Source organism: Dama dama, chromosome 5, assembly GCF_033118175.1.
Source record: "Dama dama isolate Ldn47 chromosome 5, ASM3311817v1, whole genome shotgun sequence".
In the NCBI taxonomy this organism is placed as follows: domain Eukaryota; kingdom Metazoa; phylum Chordata; class Mammalia; order Artiodactyla; family Cervidae; genus Dama; species Dama dama.
In genome coordinates this window covers 108,723,563-108,743,559 of record NC_083685.1, presented here as the reverse complement: position 1 = coordinate 108,743,559, position 19,997 = coordinate 108,723,563, and the positions used below count along the sequence as shown (strand labels likewise).

Genomic DNA, 19,997 nt, shown 5'->3' with positions numbered 1-19,997 from the left:
ATAGTCCAACTCTCACATCCATACATGCTACTGGGAAAACCATAGATTGACTATACAGAACTTTGTTGGCAAAGTAATATCTCTGCTTTTTAATACGCTGTCTAGGTTTGTCATAGCTTTTCTTCCAAGGAGCATGCATCTTATAATTTCATGGCTGCAGTCACCATCTGCAGTGATTTGAGAACCCAAGAAAATAAAGTCTATCATTGTTCCCATTGTTATCACATCTATTTGTCATGAAATGATGGGACCAGATGCCATGATCTTCATTTTTTGAGGATTGTTTTTTGAAGCATATATATTTATAATCATTTTATCTTCTTGGTAGACTGACCCTTTTATTCTTATAAAACATCCTTCTTGTCTCTAGTAATGATTTTTTTTTTTAAATCTTTAAAGCCTATTTTATCTCATACCTGTATAACCACTCTGGCTCTCTTTCATAACTCTTTTCATCATTTCGTATCTTTTTCCATTCTTTCACTTTCAACTATTTTGTGTCTTTGAATCTAAAGTAAAGGTTTTGTGAACAGCATGTAGTTGGAGCATGTTTTTTAATCTATTCTGCCAATCTCTGTCTTTTGATTAGGGTGTTCATTCCACTTATATTCAATATAATTACTGATAAGGTAGGATGTATGCCCACCATTTTGCTGTTTTTTTTAATATGTCTTATGTTTTTGTTGTTCTTGTAGTCCTTGGTTCCTTCCCTTTTTTGTGTGAAATAGATATTTTCTAGTGTGCCTTTTTAATTCGCTGTTTTTTTTCATTTATAATATTTTGAGAGAGTTATTTTCTTAGTGGTTGCCCTGGGGGTTACAATTAGTATCTTAATTTAAGACAGTTTAGTTTAGATTAATACTAACTTAATTTTCATAACATACAAAAGCTTTGCTTCATTATAACTCCATTCCCTCCTGACTCCTTTATGCTATTATTGTCATAAAAATTTGATCTTTATACATTATAAGCCTGTCAACACAGTTTTGTAATTATCATCGTATGCAACTACCTTAAAAAAACAGAGAGTTAAGGACAAAAAATAGAAGAATTACGGCATAAATTCGATCCCTAGTTGGGGAACTAAAATGCCACAAGCCATGTGCCATGGCAAAAAAACAAATAAATAAATAAAAATGTTTATACTGTCTTTTACAATGCCTACATGTTCCCCTTAATGGTGTCCTTTATGTTTTTGTATGGATTCAAGTTACCATCTAGTGTATTTCATTTCAGCTCACCGGATTCCATTATTTCTCATAGGGCAGACCTGCTAATGACAAATTGCCTGCTTTTCTTTACTGGAGACATCTTCATTTCTCTTTGGTTTTGAAGGAAAGCACAGGGTTTTGATCTGTCGTTATTGTTTAGTTGCTAAGTCATGTCCGACTCTTTTGTGACCCCATGGACTATAGCCTGCCAGGCTCTTCTGCTCGTGGGATTTTCCAGGCAAGAAGGCTGGAGTAGGTTGCCATTTCCTTCTCCAGGGGATCCTCCTGGCCCAGTGACCAAACCTGTCTTCTGCATTGGCAGGCAGATTCTTTACCACTGAACCACCAGAGAAACCTGATTTTTTATCTATTCTCACGCAAAGCCTCCTAGCCTGAAGGAAGCCCAGTGGGCAGTAACCCTGTCCTTACGTCTTTCTGGGCTTAGATTTATCCTGCCTTTACCTCTTGTTAGCTGTGTGACCCTGGACAAGTATGTCATCTCTCTGTGCCTAAGATTTCCTCACATATAAAAATGGAGACAACAATGTTGTGGCCATAGCTCCAAAGAGTTTTGGAGGATTAATTAAGGACATATAAAGCCCTTGGGGGCTGGTGTGAGCCCAGGATAACACTAGCTCTTAGCTCATGTGCCAATCAAAAACAACCTCCGGGACAGAGATGGAAGAAGGAAGCAGATTTCAGTGAGTCACTAAGCTCTTCCCAGTTCCAGGGCTCCTCCCTAGGTTCTCTTTGATGACTGTCATCTGTTTTTCCTACAGATGGCTACTAGTGGCATCAGAGACAGCCTGAAGCTGGCAGGAGAAACTATAGAGACATGACATGGAAGAAAGCCCATCCCAGGTTGTAAGCTTCAGTTTAGTTCAGTCACTCAGTCGTGTCCGACTCTTTGCGACCCCATGAATCGCAGCATGCCAGGCCTCCCTGTCCATCACCAACTCCTGGAATTTACCCAAACTCATGTCCATTGAGTCGGTGATACCATCCGGCCATCTCATCCTCTGTCGTCCCCTTCTCCTCCTGCCCCCAAACCCTCCCAGCCTCAGGGTCTTTTCCAATGAGTCAGCTCTTCACATCAGGTGGCCAAAGTATTGGAGTTTCAGCTTCAGCATCAGTCCTTCCAATGAACACCCAGGACTGATCTTCTTTAGGATGGTCTGGTTGGATCTCCTTGCAGTCCAAGGGACTCGCAAGAGTCTTCTCCAGCACCACAGTTCAAAAGCATCAATTCTTCGACGCTCAGCTTTCTTCACAGTCCAACTCTCACATCCATACATGACCACTGGAAAAACTATAGCCTTGACTAGATGGACCTTTGTTGACAAAGTAATGTCTCTGCTTTTTAATATGCTGTCTAGGTTAGTCATAACTTTCCTTCCAAGGAGTAGGCGTCTTTTAATTTCATGGCTGCAATCACCATCTGCAGTGATTCTGGAGCCCAAAAAAATACAGTCAGCCACTGTTTCCCCATCTATTTGCCATGAAGTGATGGGACCAGATGCCATGATCTTAGTTTTCTCAATGTTGAGCTTTAAGCCAATTTTTTCACTCTCCTCTTTCACGTCCATCAAGAGGCTTTTTAGTTCTTCTTTACTTTCTGCCATAAGGGTGTGTCATCTGCATATCTGAGGTTATTGATATGTCTCCTGGTAATCTTGATTCCGGCTTGTGCTTTTTCCAGCCCAGCGTTTCTCATGATGTATTCTGCATATAAGTTAGATAAGCAGAGTGACAATATACAGCCTTGACATACTCCTTTTCCTATTTGGAACCATATGTGAATAAGACAAAGGGCAAAATCCACACTGTCCTCTTTATTGTCTGGATCCGGAGTGCCTATGATGACAGCTGGCCAGGAGGGACCCTGGGCTTTCCCAAAGCCTCCTCTCTGCTGACCAGCACCTCTGGACCATTCTGCAGGTCCAGACAGACCTGAGAAGGAAGGTGCCTGTGCCCTTCCTGGACTCTGCAGGAAAAGAGAGCAGATGCATGAAAATCTGCAGCGATGAGGGTCAGCACCCTTCCATCTTATCTTCTGTGCCCAAGTCATTGCTCAAGCCAGTCTCCCAGGACACCTCCAAGCTACCAGGAAGCAGAGGTTTGTCTCCACTCTGTCACCACCTGGCCCAACCCCACTGCCCCCGCTCCGTGGGCCAGGTACCTCACTTTTAACCCCTCCCAGCCCCACTCCGTCCCTCTCCTCCCTCCCAAACAAGTGAGACAGCTGACTCGTGCCTCAAGGAAGGCCATTTATTTCCAAGATATAGACTATACTGTTCAGACAGGACTTTTCAGAAGCAGGAAATCTTAGTTGTCGCCTAGAGAGGTGTGTCAAGGACACAGTGAAAGGAGACATGCGGACGTCGGGCAGAGGCTTATCCAACACTGTTACAACACTTTTTTAAATGAGCAAAACATCTTTAAAAATCCTTATAAATTCTTTATAATATGTTACACATTTAGAGACAATATTTACAATAAAGGATGAGGGAGGAAGGATCAAGAAATCTACTTTACAGCAAATCTTTGCATAAAACAAGAGGACCGATAGACGTGGCAGTGGGTTCACAACCCCCTGGGCTTCCCTGGGATGAGTGAGGACATGGGTGGAGAGGCCTGTGATCTGAGATCTATTTACAACTGTGGGGGGGAAAGGGCGCTGGGTCCTGCCCTTCCTGAAGGAGCAGCCCAGCACAGATCCCATCCATCTGTCTGTGTGTGTGTGTGTGAGAGAGAGAGTGAGCGAGTGAGAAAGAGTGTGAGAGACAGACACTCAGACACCAGGGATGTTTTCTACCCTCCCTCTTAAAGGGAAGAAGGTGGGGCCCGTGTGCCTGAGCTGTGGAAGGAGCAGGCACAGCTGGAAGGACAAAAAGAGGGGCAAGAGGTTTCGCAGGGGGGACTCTGGACCCTCCCCAGATGGTCTGGGGCATGGGCAGCTCCCCATGGTCGTAAGGTAAAGATTGGAAAAAGATTGGTGTGGGGAGTAACCCTGTAAGTGTCAGTCCTGCCTCTGTGGAGGGGCCCCAACCCCCTTCTCTGGCTCTGACCAGCAGCCGGGGAGCAGGATCCCTGTGGAGGGAAGACGGGGAGCCCTGATGCGGCGGGGGAGTAAGGGGCGGGAGTGGCAGGAGTTGCTACTGGAAACACTTGGACAGTGAGGACACACACTCGCACACACCACCCCCCTCCCCCCACGGACACTATCACCCTACCTCCTCTCCCCCAACATACATACACACACACCCCCACCTTAGCTGGCAGCTAGGAGCTAACGCGGGCGGGGAGGACAGAGGAAAGGCGTGAGGAGCCAGCATCACCCAGTGTCTTCTCCTTAGTCTGAGCCTTAGGGGCTCCCTATCCACACCCCATGGGCCGATAAGGGTCCCTAAGTGCAGACACAAGGGCCCAGAAGGGCACACTTATCCAGGGGCCAGAGACCTTCACAGCCCTGCACGGAGCCGCAGTAGCCTAACCCTTCTGGGTCTCCTCAGCCTCGGAGCCCCTGCCCGCCGCTCACGCTCCGTGTCCAGCCCCGGCTTCTCCGCTGGCCACGCCCGACCAAATCCAGCGCACAAACCAGAGACGCAACCTCAGCGCCCCCCACTTGCACCCGGATGCTCCCATGGGCGACCAGAGAAGGGGTGCAGGCAAAGACGACTCCTGGGAAACCAAGGGGCTCCGGGGGGTTGGCCGGCGCGGGCGGTGTCACAGACACTGATGGAGGCGGGAGGCGGCCGAGCGGCGCGGGGGCTGGCTCTGCGGGGCTCCCGGGTCCCCGGGCGCGGGCGGCAGAGAGGCGGCTGTCGACGGGGCCCGCGCCTTGGTGGACTCCAGGCTGCTGAGGCCCGAGTCCTTGTTGTCGCTGTGCGCCCGCGGGCCCGCGGCCTCCGGGGGACCCCCGCCTCCCAGCTCCTTCCACTCGTTGAAGTTGAGGTCGGTCAGCGGGCTCTGCACCACCACTGTGTGGCGGCGCCAGCTGCTCCGGCGCCTCCGCGTCTCGGGGGACAGCGGCCGCCGCAGCCGCACGGCCAGCATGTCGTCGGCGGTGCCGCGGAGGCGCAGCCGCAGCGCCTCGAGGCGCGAGGGCCGGGAGCCCAGCGCCGCCGCCGCCGCCGCCACGGCCGCCGGGGGGCGCAGCGACTCCTGGCTGCTAGACGAGGCCGAGCCCGGCAGCCCGGCGGCCGCGCCCGCGCCCTCGCCGTCCGCGCGGCTCCGGGCCAGGCGGCGCCGCGCCAAGGTGTCGCCGGGCATCAGGTGGTGCGAGCTGAACGAGGGCCGGCGCGCCGGGCGCCCCCCGGGCCCCGCGCCGCCCTCCGTGTCCGTCTCCACGTGGCTCAGCTCGCTGCGCTCGTCGTCCGCCTCGTCCCCCGCGCCCGCCCGCCGGCCCCCGGCGCCCGAGCACACGCTGCGGTCCATGGTGGACAGGGTGGAGTAGCCCGAGACGATCGAGCGCGTGTCCGCGGCCGGCCGCTCCTCCGGCGCCGCCTGGGGGCTGAGGCGTCCGGGGGCCTCGGGGGCCGCGGCTCCCGGCCGCTGCCCCTCCGGCCGGTCCTGGGCCCCCGGCGCCGGCGCCCCCGCCTCAGGCTTGTGCGCTTCCTGCTCCGAGTCGTCGTCTGTGCTGCTGCCCAGTCCCCGCGCCTCCCGCCGCTTCTTCCGCTTGCGGTTGACCGCCGAGATGAAGGAGATCGCCAGCATCTCCCGGGTGTACGGCTCCTTCTTGGGGGCCCATGAGCCCTGTGCGGGAGACAGGTCATTGTGCCGGAGGCGCCCTCCAAGCTCCAGCCCCTACACCCCCCACACCACAGCACCTAATCTCGACAGGGCCAAGCCAAGCCCAGCACCCCCACCGGCACCGTCCGCTGTTCCCTCCGGGACGGCTGTCCCGACCAGATCCGCCCTAGAGCCTACCACCCCCGCCCCCTCAATTCTGAAGCCTCCTTGGCGCCTCCTCTGGTCTTAATCCAGACTCTGAGCTTTTTCCTGCGAGCTGGGGGCTGGTTTCTCACCTCGCCCCAACTTTCATTCCATTCTCCACATCCAGTGTCGCATAAATCGTTTTAGACTCCAGCTCTACTAATAACAGACTCTAAACAGCGAAATGACAGTTTGAACCCATTTCACGTGTACTATCCTGGGTTATGATACCAGAGCCTGCACCTTTCTCTGACAGCAACTGTTCCCTCCCTTCCTCTCCACTCAGTCTCACCAGGAAACCTGCCTTTTCGCCTACTCAGTGGGAACAGCCTCTCTATGGCAACCTGCCCAAGTTCATGTCCCTTCCCACCGCACCCTAAGCATCTCTGTGGTCCCACCAGCACCCTGCTGGTGGCTCAGATGATAAAGAATCTGCCTGCGATGCAGAAGACCGGGGTTGGATCCCTGGGTCAGGAAGATCCCCTGGAGAAGGGAATGGCACCCACTCCAGTATTCTTGCCTGGAGAATTCCATGCACAGAGGGCTGCAGTCCATGGGGTCGCAAAGAGTCGGACAAGACTGAGTGACTAACATTTTCACTTTTCTTTTATTTTCACCAGCTCTCCACCTCCACAATCCCCAACTCCAGATCAGTCCAACCACCAGTTCTGCTGCCAAAAGTGGCTTAAGAATCTTGCACAATCCGATGGTTTGGATTGAAGCCACTCCCAAATTGTGGTTTACAGCTGCAACGTGGGCAGCTTTCTGCCACTGTTCTCACTGCTGAGCCCGTGGGTGTTTTTTGGTCCTGGCCTTCCATGATCCCCTAGCAGAGCCCAAGCTGCCCATCACTGCCTCCTCCACCTGATTTTTAATCCTGCCTTTCTGGCCTGTCCTCTGTCTCCTGGGAGGCTTGTTTTCTTCTTCTTACCCCTTAAGAAGCCATGTTCTCAGGGCTCTGTTCTCAGCCCCCTTTTTCTTCTCTCTCCCTGGGAATATCCTGCCCCCAAGGTCTCCCTCTCCAACACCAAATTCTTTATTTCTCGAGCTCCATCCAGAACTCCTCTTCCAACTGCAAATCTGTCTCTACCAAGGGGTCTGCCAGCACCTGAAACTCACCTACCTGGAAACACATTACATTCCCTACCCCTGCCCTAGACTGCCAACATTCACGTCCTCACCTCACGTGACTCTGACTCCTCCCTCTCCCCTCCTCCCTCTCGATTCTCCAGGAAAGATTCCCAAAGTGGTTCATCCCCATTATCCTGTGTTCAGACCCTCACCCTGCCTTTTCTAGACCTTTGTGCCCTCTCCAAATAGGACTCCCTGCCTCCACCCTTACGTCATCCTAGCCCCTCCCCCTTAAGAGCAGTCAGTCCTTCTAAGGCAAGGCAGGAATCTGACTGCCTCCGGCCTCTGCAGGACAAGACCCCCATGAGGATAAAGCACAGACACAGGGCCCTCAAAACCTGCCTGGGGCCCCTCTGCCCTGTCCCCAACTGAACACAGCCGTCACTCAGGCGATGCAGACCCTTCCCTTGATAGGGCCGCACTTTAACACTGGCAGCTCTTAGTTGCCCCCCACCCCCATCCACCCTATTTATGGGATGAACTCTTACTCCGCCTACTAGGTACAGCGCAAATACAGCATCCTCTGTACAGCAGCCTCCCACCCAGCTCCTTTAGGCTGAGCTGGGAAATCCCTTCTCTACCTGTTCCATAGACCTTTGAAAATACACATATAGCAGCTCTTTCTCACATCAGAATAGCTTTGTTTCCACATCATCTGTATCAATCCCTAGGTCCTCTGAGAGCAAGGTCGCGTGGCTCGTGTTTGCATCATGACTCCTAGCATAGTGCCTGTCACAGAACAGGCACTTGAGAAATGTTAAGTGATTAAACAAGTAGGTGAACCAACGTAGGAAGCTCAGTAGAAGCAGATGCTGGGACTGGTCCCCTGCTGGGCTGGAATGAATGACCTGCCCTGCCACCCCTTCTCACAGGCCACCTCCTGTTGCAGCCACAGTGTAACAGGCACACCTCAGAGATACTGCTGGCTCAGTTCCAGACTACAGCAATAAGGCACATACCGCAATAAAGCGAGTCACATGAATTTTTCGGTTTCCCAAAGCACATGAAAGTTATGTTCACACAGCAGTCTATTAAGTGTGCACTAGCACTAACGTCTAAAAAAGTGGACATACCTTAATTTAAAAATACTTCATTGCTGAAAAACACTAAACATTACCTGTGCCTGCAGGGAGTCATAATCTTTTTGGAAAAGTAACATCAAAGCTCACTGATCACAGAATACCATAATGAATATAATTATCATGAAAAAGTTTGAAACAGCACAGGAATTATCCAAGTGTGAACACAGACACAATGTGAGCAAATATTGTTGGAAAAATGGTGCCAATAGATGTGCTCAACATAGTGTTGCCACAAACGTTCAATTTGTTTAAAAAAAAAATGCAAAAAATAAATAAATAAATAAATAAATAAAAATGCAGTAGCCACAAAGCACAAAGGAAAGTGTAAGAAAACGAGGTCTGCCTGCAGGGGACGGAGACACAGCGCTGCCTCCCATGACCGCTGCCCTCTCTCATATCAGTTAGCTCTGAGAAAACCGGAGTCTGTCAGGGATTCAGGATTCACAGGCCTGTGGCTCCTGGGCCATGGCTGCCCACATGGTGTAACTCTAGAAGGCACGACCTGAAGCTGTGTGAGGTGCAGCACTGCTATAACCAGCCTGAGGCGCATGGTGGCCTCTTCCCTGGCCTTCTTTCCTGGCCTGTGCTCTCTGGGAGACCTGAGAGACCTCTGGGCTCATCTGATCAAATTACACTCTTATCCTGGTGAGTTACAGAAGCAATGAAGTCAGAATGGTCACTTCTAGGGAATACAGAGGTCAGTAGGTTCACATAAAGATAGAGGGGTCAGTCCAAAAGAGGCTACAGGAAACCAGGGGTCTGGCATGAGCAAGGGGTGGAAGTGACAAGGAACTAGATTCAGGTCACTATAATTAATTTGCTCCCTGCCATGGCAGTCTTGTGATGGAGTGAGCTCCCTATCACCAGAGGTGTGCAAGCAGAGGCTCTATGAAGAGGTTACAGTGGACTTCTGCACCCGACTGGAGCAGCCTTCCTTCCCTCTGGGCTTTCATCTGACATATAATGAACTAACAAATATGTATTATAAATAATGAATATATAATATATGTATGTATATGTTAATATATAATGAATATAATGACTAGATAACATAATGTGCTTGGTGTCAGGCACACTGATTTTGCTGAGACTCAGCCAGGGCTTAGAGATCCAGAAAGAAATGAGTCCAGTTTGACCAGCCAACATTTAGCTGATTTCACCCACTACTATGGACAGAGCTGTTCCCCCCACCAAATTCATGTGTTGAAGCCCTAAGCCCCCAGTGTGATGGTACTTGGGGTATTTGGGAGGTAATTAGGTTTATATGAGGTCATGAGGGTGGGGCCCTTATGGCTGCATTAGTGCCCTTATAAGCAGAGAAACCAGAGAGCTTACTCTTTGTCTCACACACACACCTGTTCACTTTGTCTCTGCCACATGAGCACATGGTGAGAAGGCAGCCATCTACAAGCCAGGAAGACAGTTCTCACCAGAAACTGACCATGCTAACACCTTGACCTTGGACTTCTAGTCTCCAGAACTGTGAGAAAATAAATTTCTGTTTTTAAGCCACCCAGTAGGTGGTATTTTGTTATGGCAGCCAGAGTTGATTAAGACACACCCCTGGCCTTCAAGCTCTAACCTAACAGTCGGGCAGGGCTCAACTGGGACAGGCATCCTTGCCTTACTGGCAGGCTCTGGAACAGGCAACTAGCTGCCTATGAGACCTGGTTCAGAGAACCAGCTTAGGCTTCATTGTTTTCAATTTCATTGATTTCAGTTCTTATCTTTATTGTTTCCCTTCATTTGCTTTGGGCTCTGCAAAGACCTTAAAAACAATCATTATATCACTCATAGTTGTTGTTAACCCCATTTATGAGGAGAAATATTATCCTCATATTTATGAGGAGAAATATTATCCTCATAAATAGTATGAGGAAACTGAGGATCTTAAAGAAGTTAAATAACTTGCCTAGTGTCCCAAAGCTACTAAGTGGTGGAGCCAGGACGCGGGCCCACAACTGTCTGTGCTCCTAACCAGTAGGCAACACTGCCTCGGGCCACCAAACTCCCAAGCCAGAGCTTCTACTTCATCAGTTATCTCCCCAAGCACTGCTAAGGTGAGCAACCTCAGCTTACCTTGGTCACTCAGGTGTTTCCCACCTTCCTTCCCAGTGACTAACAATCTTCTTCAAGGCTCCAATCACAACTCTCCCAATTGTTGTGACCAAAAAGGAAATGGGCTGGCTTGTACAGGAATATAACTTTCAGAATCACTGTGGCACTTACCTTAGACTTGGCTGAACTACAGGTGGTGGAATCTGTTGGTAAGAAACCAAAGAACAATGAAAGTTGGATTGGGCAAGAGAAGGCTGATTCTTGTGAACACAATTCCCTCTCCTCAAAGGCTTCAGAAACCAGGGAGTTCAGAAACCTGAGCTCTCCCCAGGTCCTGGGAGTGTGGTGGACTTCTGATGTCATTTCCTGGGGGATAAGGATGGAGCAGAGAAGGAAGTCAATCACCACTTCCTTTTGAGGCAGGAAGTGACATCAGGCCACTGGACCTGCATTTGCCCAGGGTTAAGGGCAAGGCGGACTTTTCTTTGGCCTCTCCCCTGCCCTCCTGTCCCTGTTACTCTGAAGCACTAGAGAGAAAATGCCAAACATCAGATGCAGTTCACAGAAACCACAACACAAAACACAGCAAATCACAGATGCTCTGGGGAAATGGAGAGCACACGGTGCAGAGAGGTGGGTGCTCTGTACCTCCCCTCACCCCCAACTTCAGGGACGTGAGAGGGCAGAGGGACATGTGAATGACGGGGTACAGGGCAGACAGGAGATGAGCGGGGCAGGAGGTAGAGAGGGCTGGTGATTGCAGCCTGGATAGGGTCTACCTCCAGACCAGAGATCAGGCTGTCCTCAGGGGCAAAGCCCCTGTTTACTAGCAGAGTTATGAAGGAGTGCGGGATCCACCCCCTTATTAACACTGGGGTGGGAAGGGACCCAGAAATAAGTCTTGCAGTGCTGTCCCCAGGACTGGGGAGGGAGCAGGCCCACCCAAGGATCTCTGGGGGTCTGAAGGGGGGCAGGTGCAGTTAATCCACACTCTCCAGCAAGCAAGTTAGACGCCTCCTCCCCAGCCCTCCCCTGCACACAGTGAGAAGAGCAGATGGGCTGACCACACAGCGACACACATGGGCAGGAGAGTGGCAGCAGGTGATTAGAAGAGACCGGGGGCTCCTCTCTGCCATCCCCATCCCCATGTCCTCTGGCCCCCTCCCCAGCCTGCCTCTTGCAACTACGGGTGCTGTGGTATGCCTTTGTCAGAGACACAAGGTGGGGTCACCCACACAGTGGGAGGAGTTAGTGGCTAGAGCCAGAAGGCTACCCTCTTGTCTCTAGACTCCTCTGCTATGATAGCCAGAGGCCTGGGAGCAGGACTTAAGGACTGAGTGACCAGGGGCTCCGATTTCAGGAGCAGGAAGAGCCAGCCCTCAGAAGCGGCTGAGGCAGAGCTATAGATGTACGTACAGAGGCTTCTGGGGTGGCATCCCTGAAGTCTGGAGATGCTAGGTCCCACTACCAGCCAAGCCTCCTCCACCCAGATGATCAGAAGTGACCGAGCTCAGCGCAGAGAGAAAGCCATAGAGTTGGGGGGTGGTGCTGTCAGGAGGCAGCCATGTGGTGCCCAGGCTTCCTGGCAAGGGGACCCGACTTGACTCTAGCAAGTGCCTCCTTCGTCCTGAGAAGGGGCTTTCAGATGGGAGGTCGGTACGCTGTTAACAAGCATGGGGAGCTGGACTGTCAGGGAGAGGTCCTCACCGCCCCAGACAGGTCTGCCTGCCCCCCGCCCCATGCCTGCCCAGCCTTCTTATAATCACCCGCCACTGTTAGTGACCGAGGTCGCGATGCCACACTGTACCCTTTAAATCTCCAACAGGTCCGCTGGAGGAGGGAAGGGAGGAGAAGAGAAGAGCAGGATCCAGGGGATGGGGGGAGAGCACAGGGAGAAGAGAGAGGAGGGGTGCAAGGAGAAAAGGAAGAAAAATTAAAAAGAGGCACGTGCCCAGGACACAGCCCTCGAGAAACAAAAAGCTCAGGAAAGAAACCGGTGGAAACGAAGCTCCTACCCAGCCCAGGGCAGCCGAGGAGGCGGAAGCCCCCGCCACAGCCCAGCCCAGTGGTGGGGACAGGGAGGGGCCCCGTGGGGCAGGAGCAGGGCAGCCTGGCGCCTGGCCAGGCATCCGGGACCCTCAGGAATGCAGATCCCACGGCCTCTCCACCCCTTCCTGGGCCCAAGCTCTCACCTGAGCCCGGCTCTCCAGGCGGCACGGTCCTGCCAATGTTAGGCAGGAGGTACTCGATGTTTGGCACTGACTGAGGCTCCTTGTCATCCACAGGGGTCTGCAAACGGGAGGAGGGTCAGGCCCCACAGCCTCAGATGGGTGGCTGCAGACCCCTCGAAACAGGGAACCCTGAAGACAGGGCGCAGGTCTCCTCCATCAGACTGGGGCTCTCCAGGGCAGGTCCTACATGTCCCCGCCTTCCCCAGCACCTCGGCTGAACCCTAAAGGCCGAGCTGCTCCCTCCGCTGAGGGTAGGATCTGTGTCTCCTCCTTCAGATGGGACCTTCCTAAGCCCTCTATCCTCATAAGATTGGAGGGCATGGTCTGCCTTTGCTACTGGACTCAGATTCCTTAGGGCACGGCCTCTATCTCCCCCTCAGACTTGGGGTTCATAAAAGCCAGGACTATATCTCCCATCAGACTGGAGGTTCCTGAGGAGAAGGCCTATGTTTCCTCCATCAGACTGGGATGTCCCAAGGGCAGGAACCTTCTCCTGCTTCAGACTTGCTGCCCACCCCAGCCACCTGGGATGAGGGCCCAGCACCAACCTGACCCCACCCCACGGCCCCCCTGCGTCACTCACTCTCTCTCCCTTGTCCTCGCTGTCGCTGAAGAACCAGTCTGACTGCAGAGGAGACAAAAGGAAGTGATTGAATCAGCGTGGGAAGGGGCTGAGGGAAGACCGCGAGGCGAGACAAGGGCTCCCAAACTGCTCGGTTCAGAGGACCCACTCAGGCACTCGATGGAAAAGCTGGGACCCAGTGTGGAAAGGAAACACAGCCTGGAGTGGGAGCGGGTCCGGGTACAGAGAGATGCCCGGCTCAGGACATCACTACATCACCACGGCCGCTCCCTATTGCAAACCAGAAGCGAGGGGCGCAGTAGCGCCATCTAGTGCCAGCGAGTTCTGCTGCAGGGAGACGGCCAGCCCCTGCGGCCGCACCTGCGCGTATCTCACCCCAGCCTGGGCTCCACACGAACAACAGGGCTGGTGCCCCCAACCCCAGAAAAGGCAAGTGCCTAAGGTGAGGTGTCAGGAGGGTCCCTGAGGGTCAGGCAGGCAAGGGTTTTCTCATACATGCCAAACAGAATAGAAAATAAAAATCCCACTCAAATATGTTTTGTGAAATTTGAGAATCTTGATGATAACACCCTAAAAGCTTTCTGAAAAACAAAAACGTTGCTTACACGTGAACAGGTATCAGCTTTAACTAGAACTTTTGGCAGCAACGGATACAAGAAGACATGAAATACTTGATGTGTTTCTGAACTAAAATTTAAGGGATTTTGAATCTAGAATTTTATATCTTGCTAAACTCTCATTTGAGTGTGAAATAAAGCTATTCTAACAAATCAGAAAGTTTGCTACATGAAGAGTCTCTTAACTGAGTACATGAGCAAGTAAAGAAATGAATCCAGGACAGAACAGGAAGTTCTAAGAAGTAAGGATGCATAATAGCGTAGAAAAGTTAATTGTTATCAAACTAAGCAATGATGCACACATACATACACAGACACCAAGTATACCCATGACAGTGTGGACTTCAAATTCATAGGGAGGAACCAGTGACAGGTTGAAAATATACTAAGGTACTTGACTCTTAGCTGTGGTGGAAGGAAGACAGGGATACCGATAAACTTTAGAAATTGATAATAAAAATTAAACATGACTACAGGCTTTTTGCAATTGCATCATTCAACATAAGTAAAGGTTTTATAAATTGTGTAAGCTTTATATCAGGAAAATAAAATCAACCCATACAAAGGTAGGAAAGACCCAAAAAAGCAAATAAAATGAAAATGCAGTAGACATTTAAGATGGCAGAAACAAGTCCTAACAGCACAGAAATTACAAAAAGTAAATGAGCTAAGCTCACTAACTCAAAGTTAAAACACACGGAATATTATTTATATTTATGGATATCTTTATACTTAAAATCAGCATGTAGAAGGCGGACTGAAAAGACACAGGTTAACCTATTAGAATGGTAATTATTGGGGGCCAGGCAGGGTGGGCTTTGGAATGAAGGGAGGAAGAAACAAGGAGACTTGCAAAGTTGATTATGATCTTGGGCCATGAACTTCAGTTATTATTCATCATAATCAGGCATGATTAACTCAAATAAGCAGCACAGAACAGAAACAAGGAAGAGACACAAGAAAAAGAGTGAGCAGTGATGAGGGAGAAATGCAAGGTCTGGAGTCCATCACTTCAGGCTCCAGTTCACCTCAGGCAAATTACCTGATAAGTAAGTCTACTTACTTATCTTTAAAATGGGCATGATACACCAGTGTCTACTTTGAGAACTGTGCTGAGGATTAAAATAAAATACTATGTGGCCATTATCAAAACGACAAAAATAACAAGTGTTGGCGAGGATGTGGCAAAAACAGAACCCTTGTGCGGTGTTGGTGGGAATGTAGCTCGGTGCAGCCTCTATGGCAAACAGCATGGAGGCTTCTCAAAAAATTAAAAATAGAATTACCGTATGATCCATAAAATTCACTTCTGGGTATTTATCTGATGGAAATGAAAACATATATGCACCTCCCTGTTTGCTGCAGCCTTATTTACCATAGCTAAGACATGGAAGCAACCTAAGTGTCCATCAATGGGTGAACGGATAAAGAAAATGTAGCATATATACACAGTGGAATATTATTCAACAATAAAAAAGAAGGAAACCTTCCCATTTGAAACAACATGGATGGACCCTGAGGGCACTATGCTAAGTGATATAAATCAGGCAGAGAAAGACAAATACTGTATGATCGCACTTACATGTGGAATCAGGAAAAAAATAATCTAGACTCATAGATACAGACAACAGATTGTTGGCTGCCAGAGGAAAAGGGATGGGGAGGTGACTGAAATGGGCAAAGATGGTGAAAAGGTATAAACTTCCAATTGTAAAATGAATAAATAAGTCATAGAGATGTACATCGTGGTGACTATAGCTAATAATACTGTATTGCATATTTCAAAGATGCTAAGAGAGTAGATCTCAAAAGGCTTCATCATAGAAACAGTTTTCTATGTATGGTGTTGGATGTTAACTAGACTTATCGTGCTGATCATTTCACAATCTATACAAATATCGAATCATCATTTTGTATACTTGAAACTAATAGGTCAGTACATCTCAATTTTTAAAAAAGCGAAAAAGAAATACTATATGTAGAGCATTTAGTACAACACATTAGTGTATAATAAATGTTAGCTATTATGAAAATGTGCAGTCCCTGAAGACAGACTGACCAGAAGGAGCCCTAAAAAGCCAGCCTCTAACTCAGGTTTGAGAGTACCTGAAAGTGCTCTGAGAGCCCAGAAGGCTACAGGAAGCTTCTGGATGGCCCGCGGTTCTCTGGAAGAATTCACACTAGCTTAGGCCACCCTGCTTTTGCACATGCTGTTCCCTCTGCCTGGAATGCTCATTCTCCCTTCTCTGCCTGGCTAAATTCCTAGTGTCTTTCAGGAGCTCCCTGACTCTGGTCCCAGCCCTGCACCCAGGGCTGGGCTGGGTCCTTCCATGTGGCTTCCCTGGACACAGCCCAGAGCATGGAAAAGTGATGCCCTCCCTGGGCAGCATTCCTTCAGAGCAGGGTCTGAGTTCCAATCATCTCTGTGTTGCCAGCACCTGCATTTGTATCTGGTATGGAACAATGACAAGGATGGTGATGATGACGACAATGGTGATGACTAACCCTTATACAACACTTACTACCTGCCAGGCACCATTTTAAGTGCCTCACAGATAATAACTCATATAAGGGACAGAACCAGGGTTCAACCTCAGGCAGGCTGGCCCAGGGGCAGTGTCCTGAACCTTTGCATCAATACTTCTCAACTGGGGTGACTGTGCCCCGCCAAGAGGGCATTTAGTGACGTCTGGAGACATTTTCAATTGTCACAAGTGGAGGGAGGCTCCTGGCATATGGCCAAGAGATGCTACAAAACATATTATCAGCCACAGGACAGCCCCCAACAAACAATGATCTGGCCCCAAAGGTCACTAGTGCCGGGTTGAGAAGTTCCAGTGCACACACAGTAGGAATCACCACGTTTGCTGAGTGAATAAATGAACAAATGCCTTGGCATTGTCTTCGGTTTGGTTTCAGCTGGCTTAGTAATCATGGGTATGAGCTGGCTGGTGACTTGCTGCTGGGTGGCTGAACACTTAGGTTTGCTCATAACTCGGCCATATCTTGCTGTGGGACCCTAAGCAAGTCACCGTTCCTCTTCAAGCCTCGGTTTCCACTCTCCGTACAATGCAAGGTCAGGTCTCATACCTTAAGGCCCCTTCCAGCTCTGCTGCCCAAAAGTTCCATGGAACACAGGAGCCCCAGGCAGGGAGGCAGGGGTGGTTACAGCTGAAACTCCCAGTGGAACGGGAGGTCATGTCACCCATGAACTCCAACCACCCGCTCACTGGCCAGGGGCTCAGAGCCAGAGCAACTGCTGCCTCAAGTTCTGCCCTGCCTGGGCTCGGGACTCCACTGGGACTACCCTGGCTCAAGAGTCTCTGTGCTTGACAGATCCTGGCCAACTTGGGTGGGTGGGCTCAGTGGGCTCAATGTGAATGAGCAGGCAGCTCACTCTCTTGACAGCTGACAATCATCCAGGGCTGATTACTTTAACGCCAAGGGGGCAGAAAATGGAAAGGTGCACGTTTGGTCATTCCCCAGGAATGATTCCCTCGGTAGGAATGCCCAGACTGGCATAACCTCAACAGCAATTCATTTATTTATTATTTCATTCATTCATTCAACCAACACTAAGGGTTCACTCTATGCCAGGCACAGGTTCAGTGCTGGGGTTACACCTATGAAGAAGACCAATGTGCTCCACCTCCCCCACCCTACCCAGAAAAGATGCTGTCACTGACTGGGGATGTCCCCCCGAGACCCTAGAGTAGGAGACGTAGACACACTTATGGCCTCCCATGTCCCTGAAGGTCCTGACACTCCAGCTGACCAAGGCTTTGGGCTTCTTTGGACTTCACTAGGAGTCAGGGGGCCGGTCTCCCTCTCTTCCTCACTGCCTTCCCCACCAAGCATACACTCATGGGGACTGCATGGGTTCTTCGTTTGGGGAGCTGAACTTTTCCAAGGGAGGAAAGAGGCCCAGACCAAGGCCTCATCAGGATCCCTGATACTGCCCAGCAGCCTTGGCCTCCCCAGCAGCTCTGGAGTGGGCCTCCGGGCTGGTGGTCCCAATGTTAGAGTGAGAACAGGCCTCGACATACCCTCCTATGGCTCAGAGCTCTGACATGCAATGAAGGAAGAAAAGAAGCAGGCAAGGCCAGCCAGCATGACCAAAGTCTACCCATGGCCTCACTCGGCTAACTCTGACCACCTCGCTCACTCAGAAGCCAGCTCTAGGATGGACCCAGGAGTCGGCCCTCCCGTTCGGTGGGGCGTAAAGCAGAGGAGTTGGTCAGACAGACCTGCCTTCAAATCCTGAGGCTGCTACTTTAATAGCTGTGTGATCTTGAAGAAATCACTTTTCCTTTCTGAGCCCTAGTTTCCTCATCTGTAAAACAGGAGTAACATGACCTGGCTTCCTCCCTTCCCTAAAGTGTCTACGAGGTGGGGGCAGCTGAAGTTCCTTTCCCTTTGTTGTTGTTGTTTGTTATGTATATGTGCTCAGTTGTGTCCGACTCTTTGCAACCCTATGGACTATAGCCTTCCAGGCTCCTCTGTCCATCGGATTTTCCAGGCAAGAATACTGGAGTGGGTTGCCGTTTCCTACTGCAGGGGATCTTCCTAACCCAGGAATGGAAACCACATCTCCTGCATTGGCAGGTGGATTCTTTAGTACTGAGCCACCAGAGAAGCAAACCCTTTTTTTGACCAGTTGCCCATCTTATTTTTCCTGGCAGGAGGGTTCTGATTCCATTCTTTGTGGGTTAAACCACAGGTCCCACAAAGATTTGGAAATGGAAAAATCAATGATTCATAAAAACATCTCTGAGTGCCCCCAGAAGGGGGCAGTGCTGCCCTAGGTTTGGCGCGTTAAAAAAAAAGGGGGGCGGGGGGGGAAAGGCCTCCTGCGCCCTCTGCTGGCCATTCTGGGTTCTCATCCTGTGGTGGATAATAGTAAGATTCCTTAGAAACCACAGGCTCTTGTGGGGCCTCCAGGCAGCCTTAAGGAGGAAGGTGAGCAGCCCAAGACACAGCGACCACGCAGCCAGGATCCTGCCCCAGCCCATCATCCGCCCTGCCCCATCCGCCTCCCTCTCCCCCAGGGAATTGCCATTTTCCCCTGAAGTCTCAGTGGGCCTGCAGGGACAGTGCTGTCCCCGCTGTCTGCCCGGTTCTGCTTGGACACCTCTCCCGCGGTCACCTTCTGAAGGCACCCGTTCTTCCACCTCTTCTGCCCTCCAACCCAGCAGCACCTCTCCCTGGCCCTCCTCCTCCTTCTGACCCGCATATGCATCCTGGAAGCTCAGCGGCCTCCTGGTTCTCCTGCTGGGGACAGGCAATCAGGATTCATACCCGCCTAGCCTTAAAATGCAGCCTACGGCTTCTGAAGGGCCTCCTGCACCCCTGGAGCATTTTCCACACCCTTCCCTGAGCACCCCCACCCCGGCGAGCAGGAGCCAGGTGCCCAGGGAGGTGCTTACGTGCTGGATCAGCGTCTCTACAATCTTGTAGCGGTCAGGCATGTGGGTCACCATGTCCGCCATGTTGTCCTCAGACGTCCTCACCAGCGTCGGCCCGAAGACCAGGGCTAAGTTCCGGGGCTCCATCTGGGCAGGGGAGGGAATCGGGTCAGTGTTAATTAATCCCTGTGAGCTTTGACCTAAAGTCCCCTGGGCCTCCCCTACTCTGGGCCCCTCTGGCCCCCAGCCCGACCACATCCTGAGCTGGCCCTGGCCTGGGCATGGAGGTGCCTGGTAAGTAGAGAATAGGTTGGATTTCAGCCCCACTCAACCCCAGGCCCAGCTCTCACGGGCAGTTCCCCATCTGCACACCCGTACTGTCTAGCAGTGGAAGAGGCCAGAGTGAAGACCCACTGGACGTCCCAAGGGTGTTTTGGACTGGCAGGAATACTGTATGTCCCCTCTTTCTCCCCCCCTGCAGAACTAGAAGATATAGTGGCTTGCTTAGGAAAATGCAACGCAAGGGATCCGAGCTCAGTCAGAGGGTAGATTCCACCAGATACGGAGTCTGAGGCTCTCCGCCTCTCAAGACCCTCAGAAATTCAGGAGCCAACTCAGGAATAAGTACTGGCCAGTATGTGGGGGCAGGGGGACAGAAGGACCCCCTAGGTAGGATGGCGGGGCCAGTGAAGCTTGAGGTTACCTGACCTGGAGGAGCTTATTGAATAGAATATGCTGAGGAGA

The 19,997-nt window shown here is 51.0% G+C and overlaps 1 protein-coding gene across 1 annotated transcript in view; it reads right to left on the bottom strand.

Annotated features, from left to right (window-relative positions):
* Positions 1 to 3,458: 3,458 nt before the first annotated feature.
* The window catches only part of ARHGAP23 (Rho GTPase activating protein 23), a 73,733-nt gene continuing 57,194 nt past the window's right edge, over positions 3,459 to 19,997 (bottom strand). The window contains exons 20-24 of the mRNA XM_061143867.1: positions 19,275 to 19,400; positions 13,232 to 13,273; positions 12,610 to 12,706; positions 10,589 to 10,620; positions 3,459 to 5,966 (exon numbers count right to left, since the gene is read on the bottom strand). Of these exons, the coding sequence (XP_060999850.1) occupies positions 4,938 to 5,966; positions 10,589 to 10,620; positions 12,610 to 12,706; positions 13,232 to 13,273; positions 19,275 to 19,400 (1,326 nt within the window). The 3' untranslated portion in view covers positions 3,459 to 4,937. The remainder of the gene's footprint in view (positions 5,967 to 10,588; positions 10,621 to 12,609; positions 12,707 to 13,231; positions 13,274 to 19,274; positions 19,401 to 19,997) is intronic.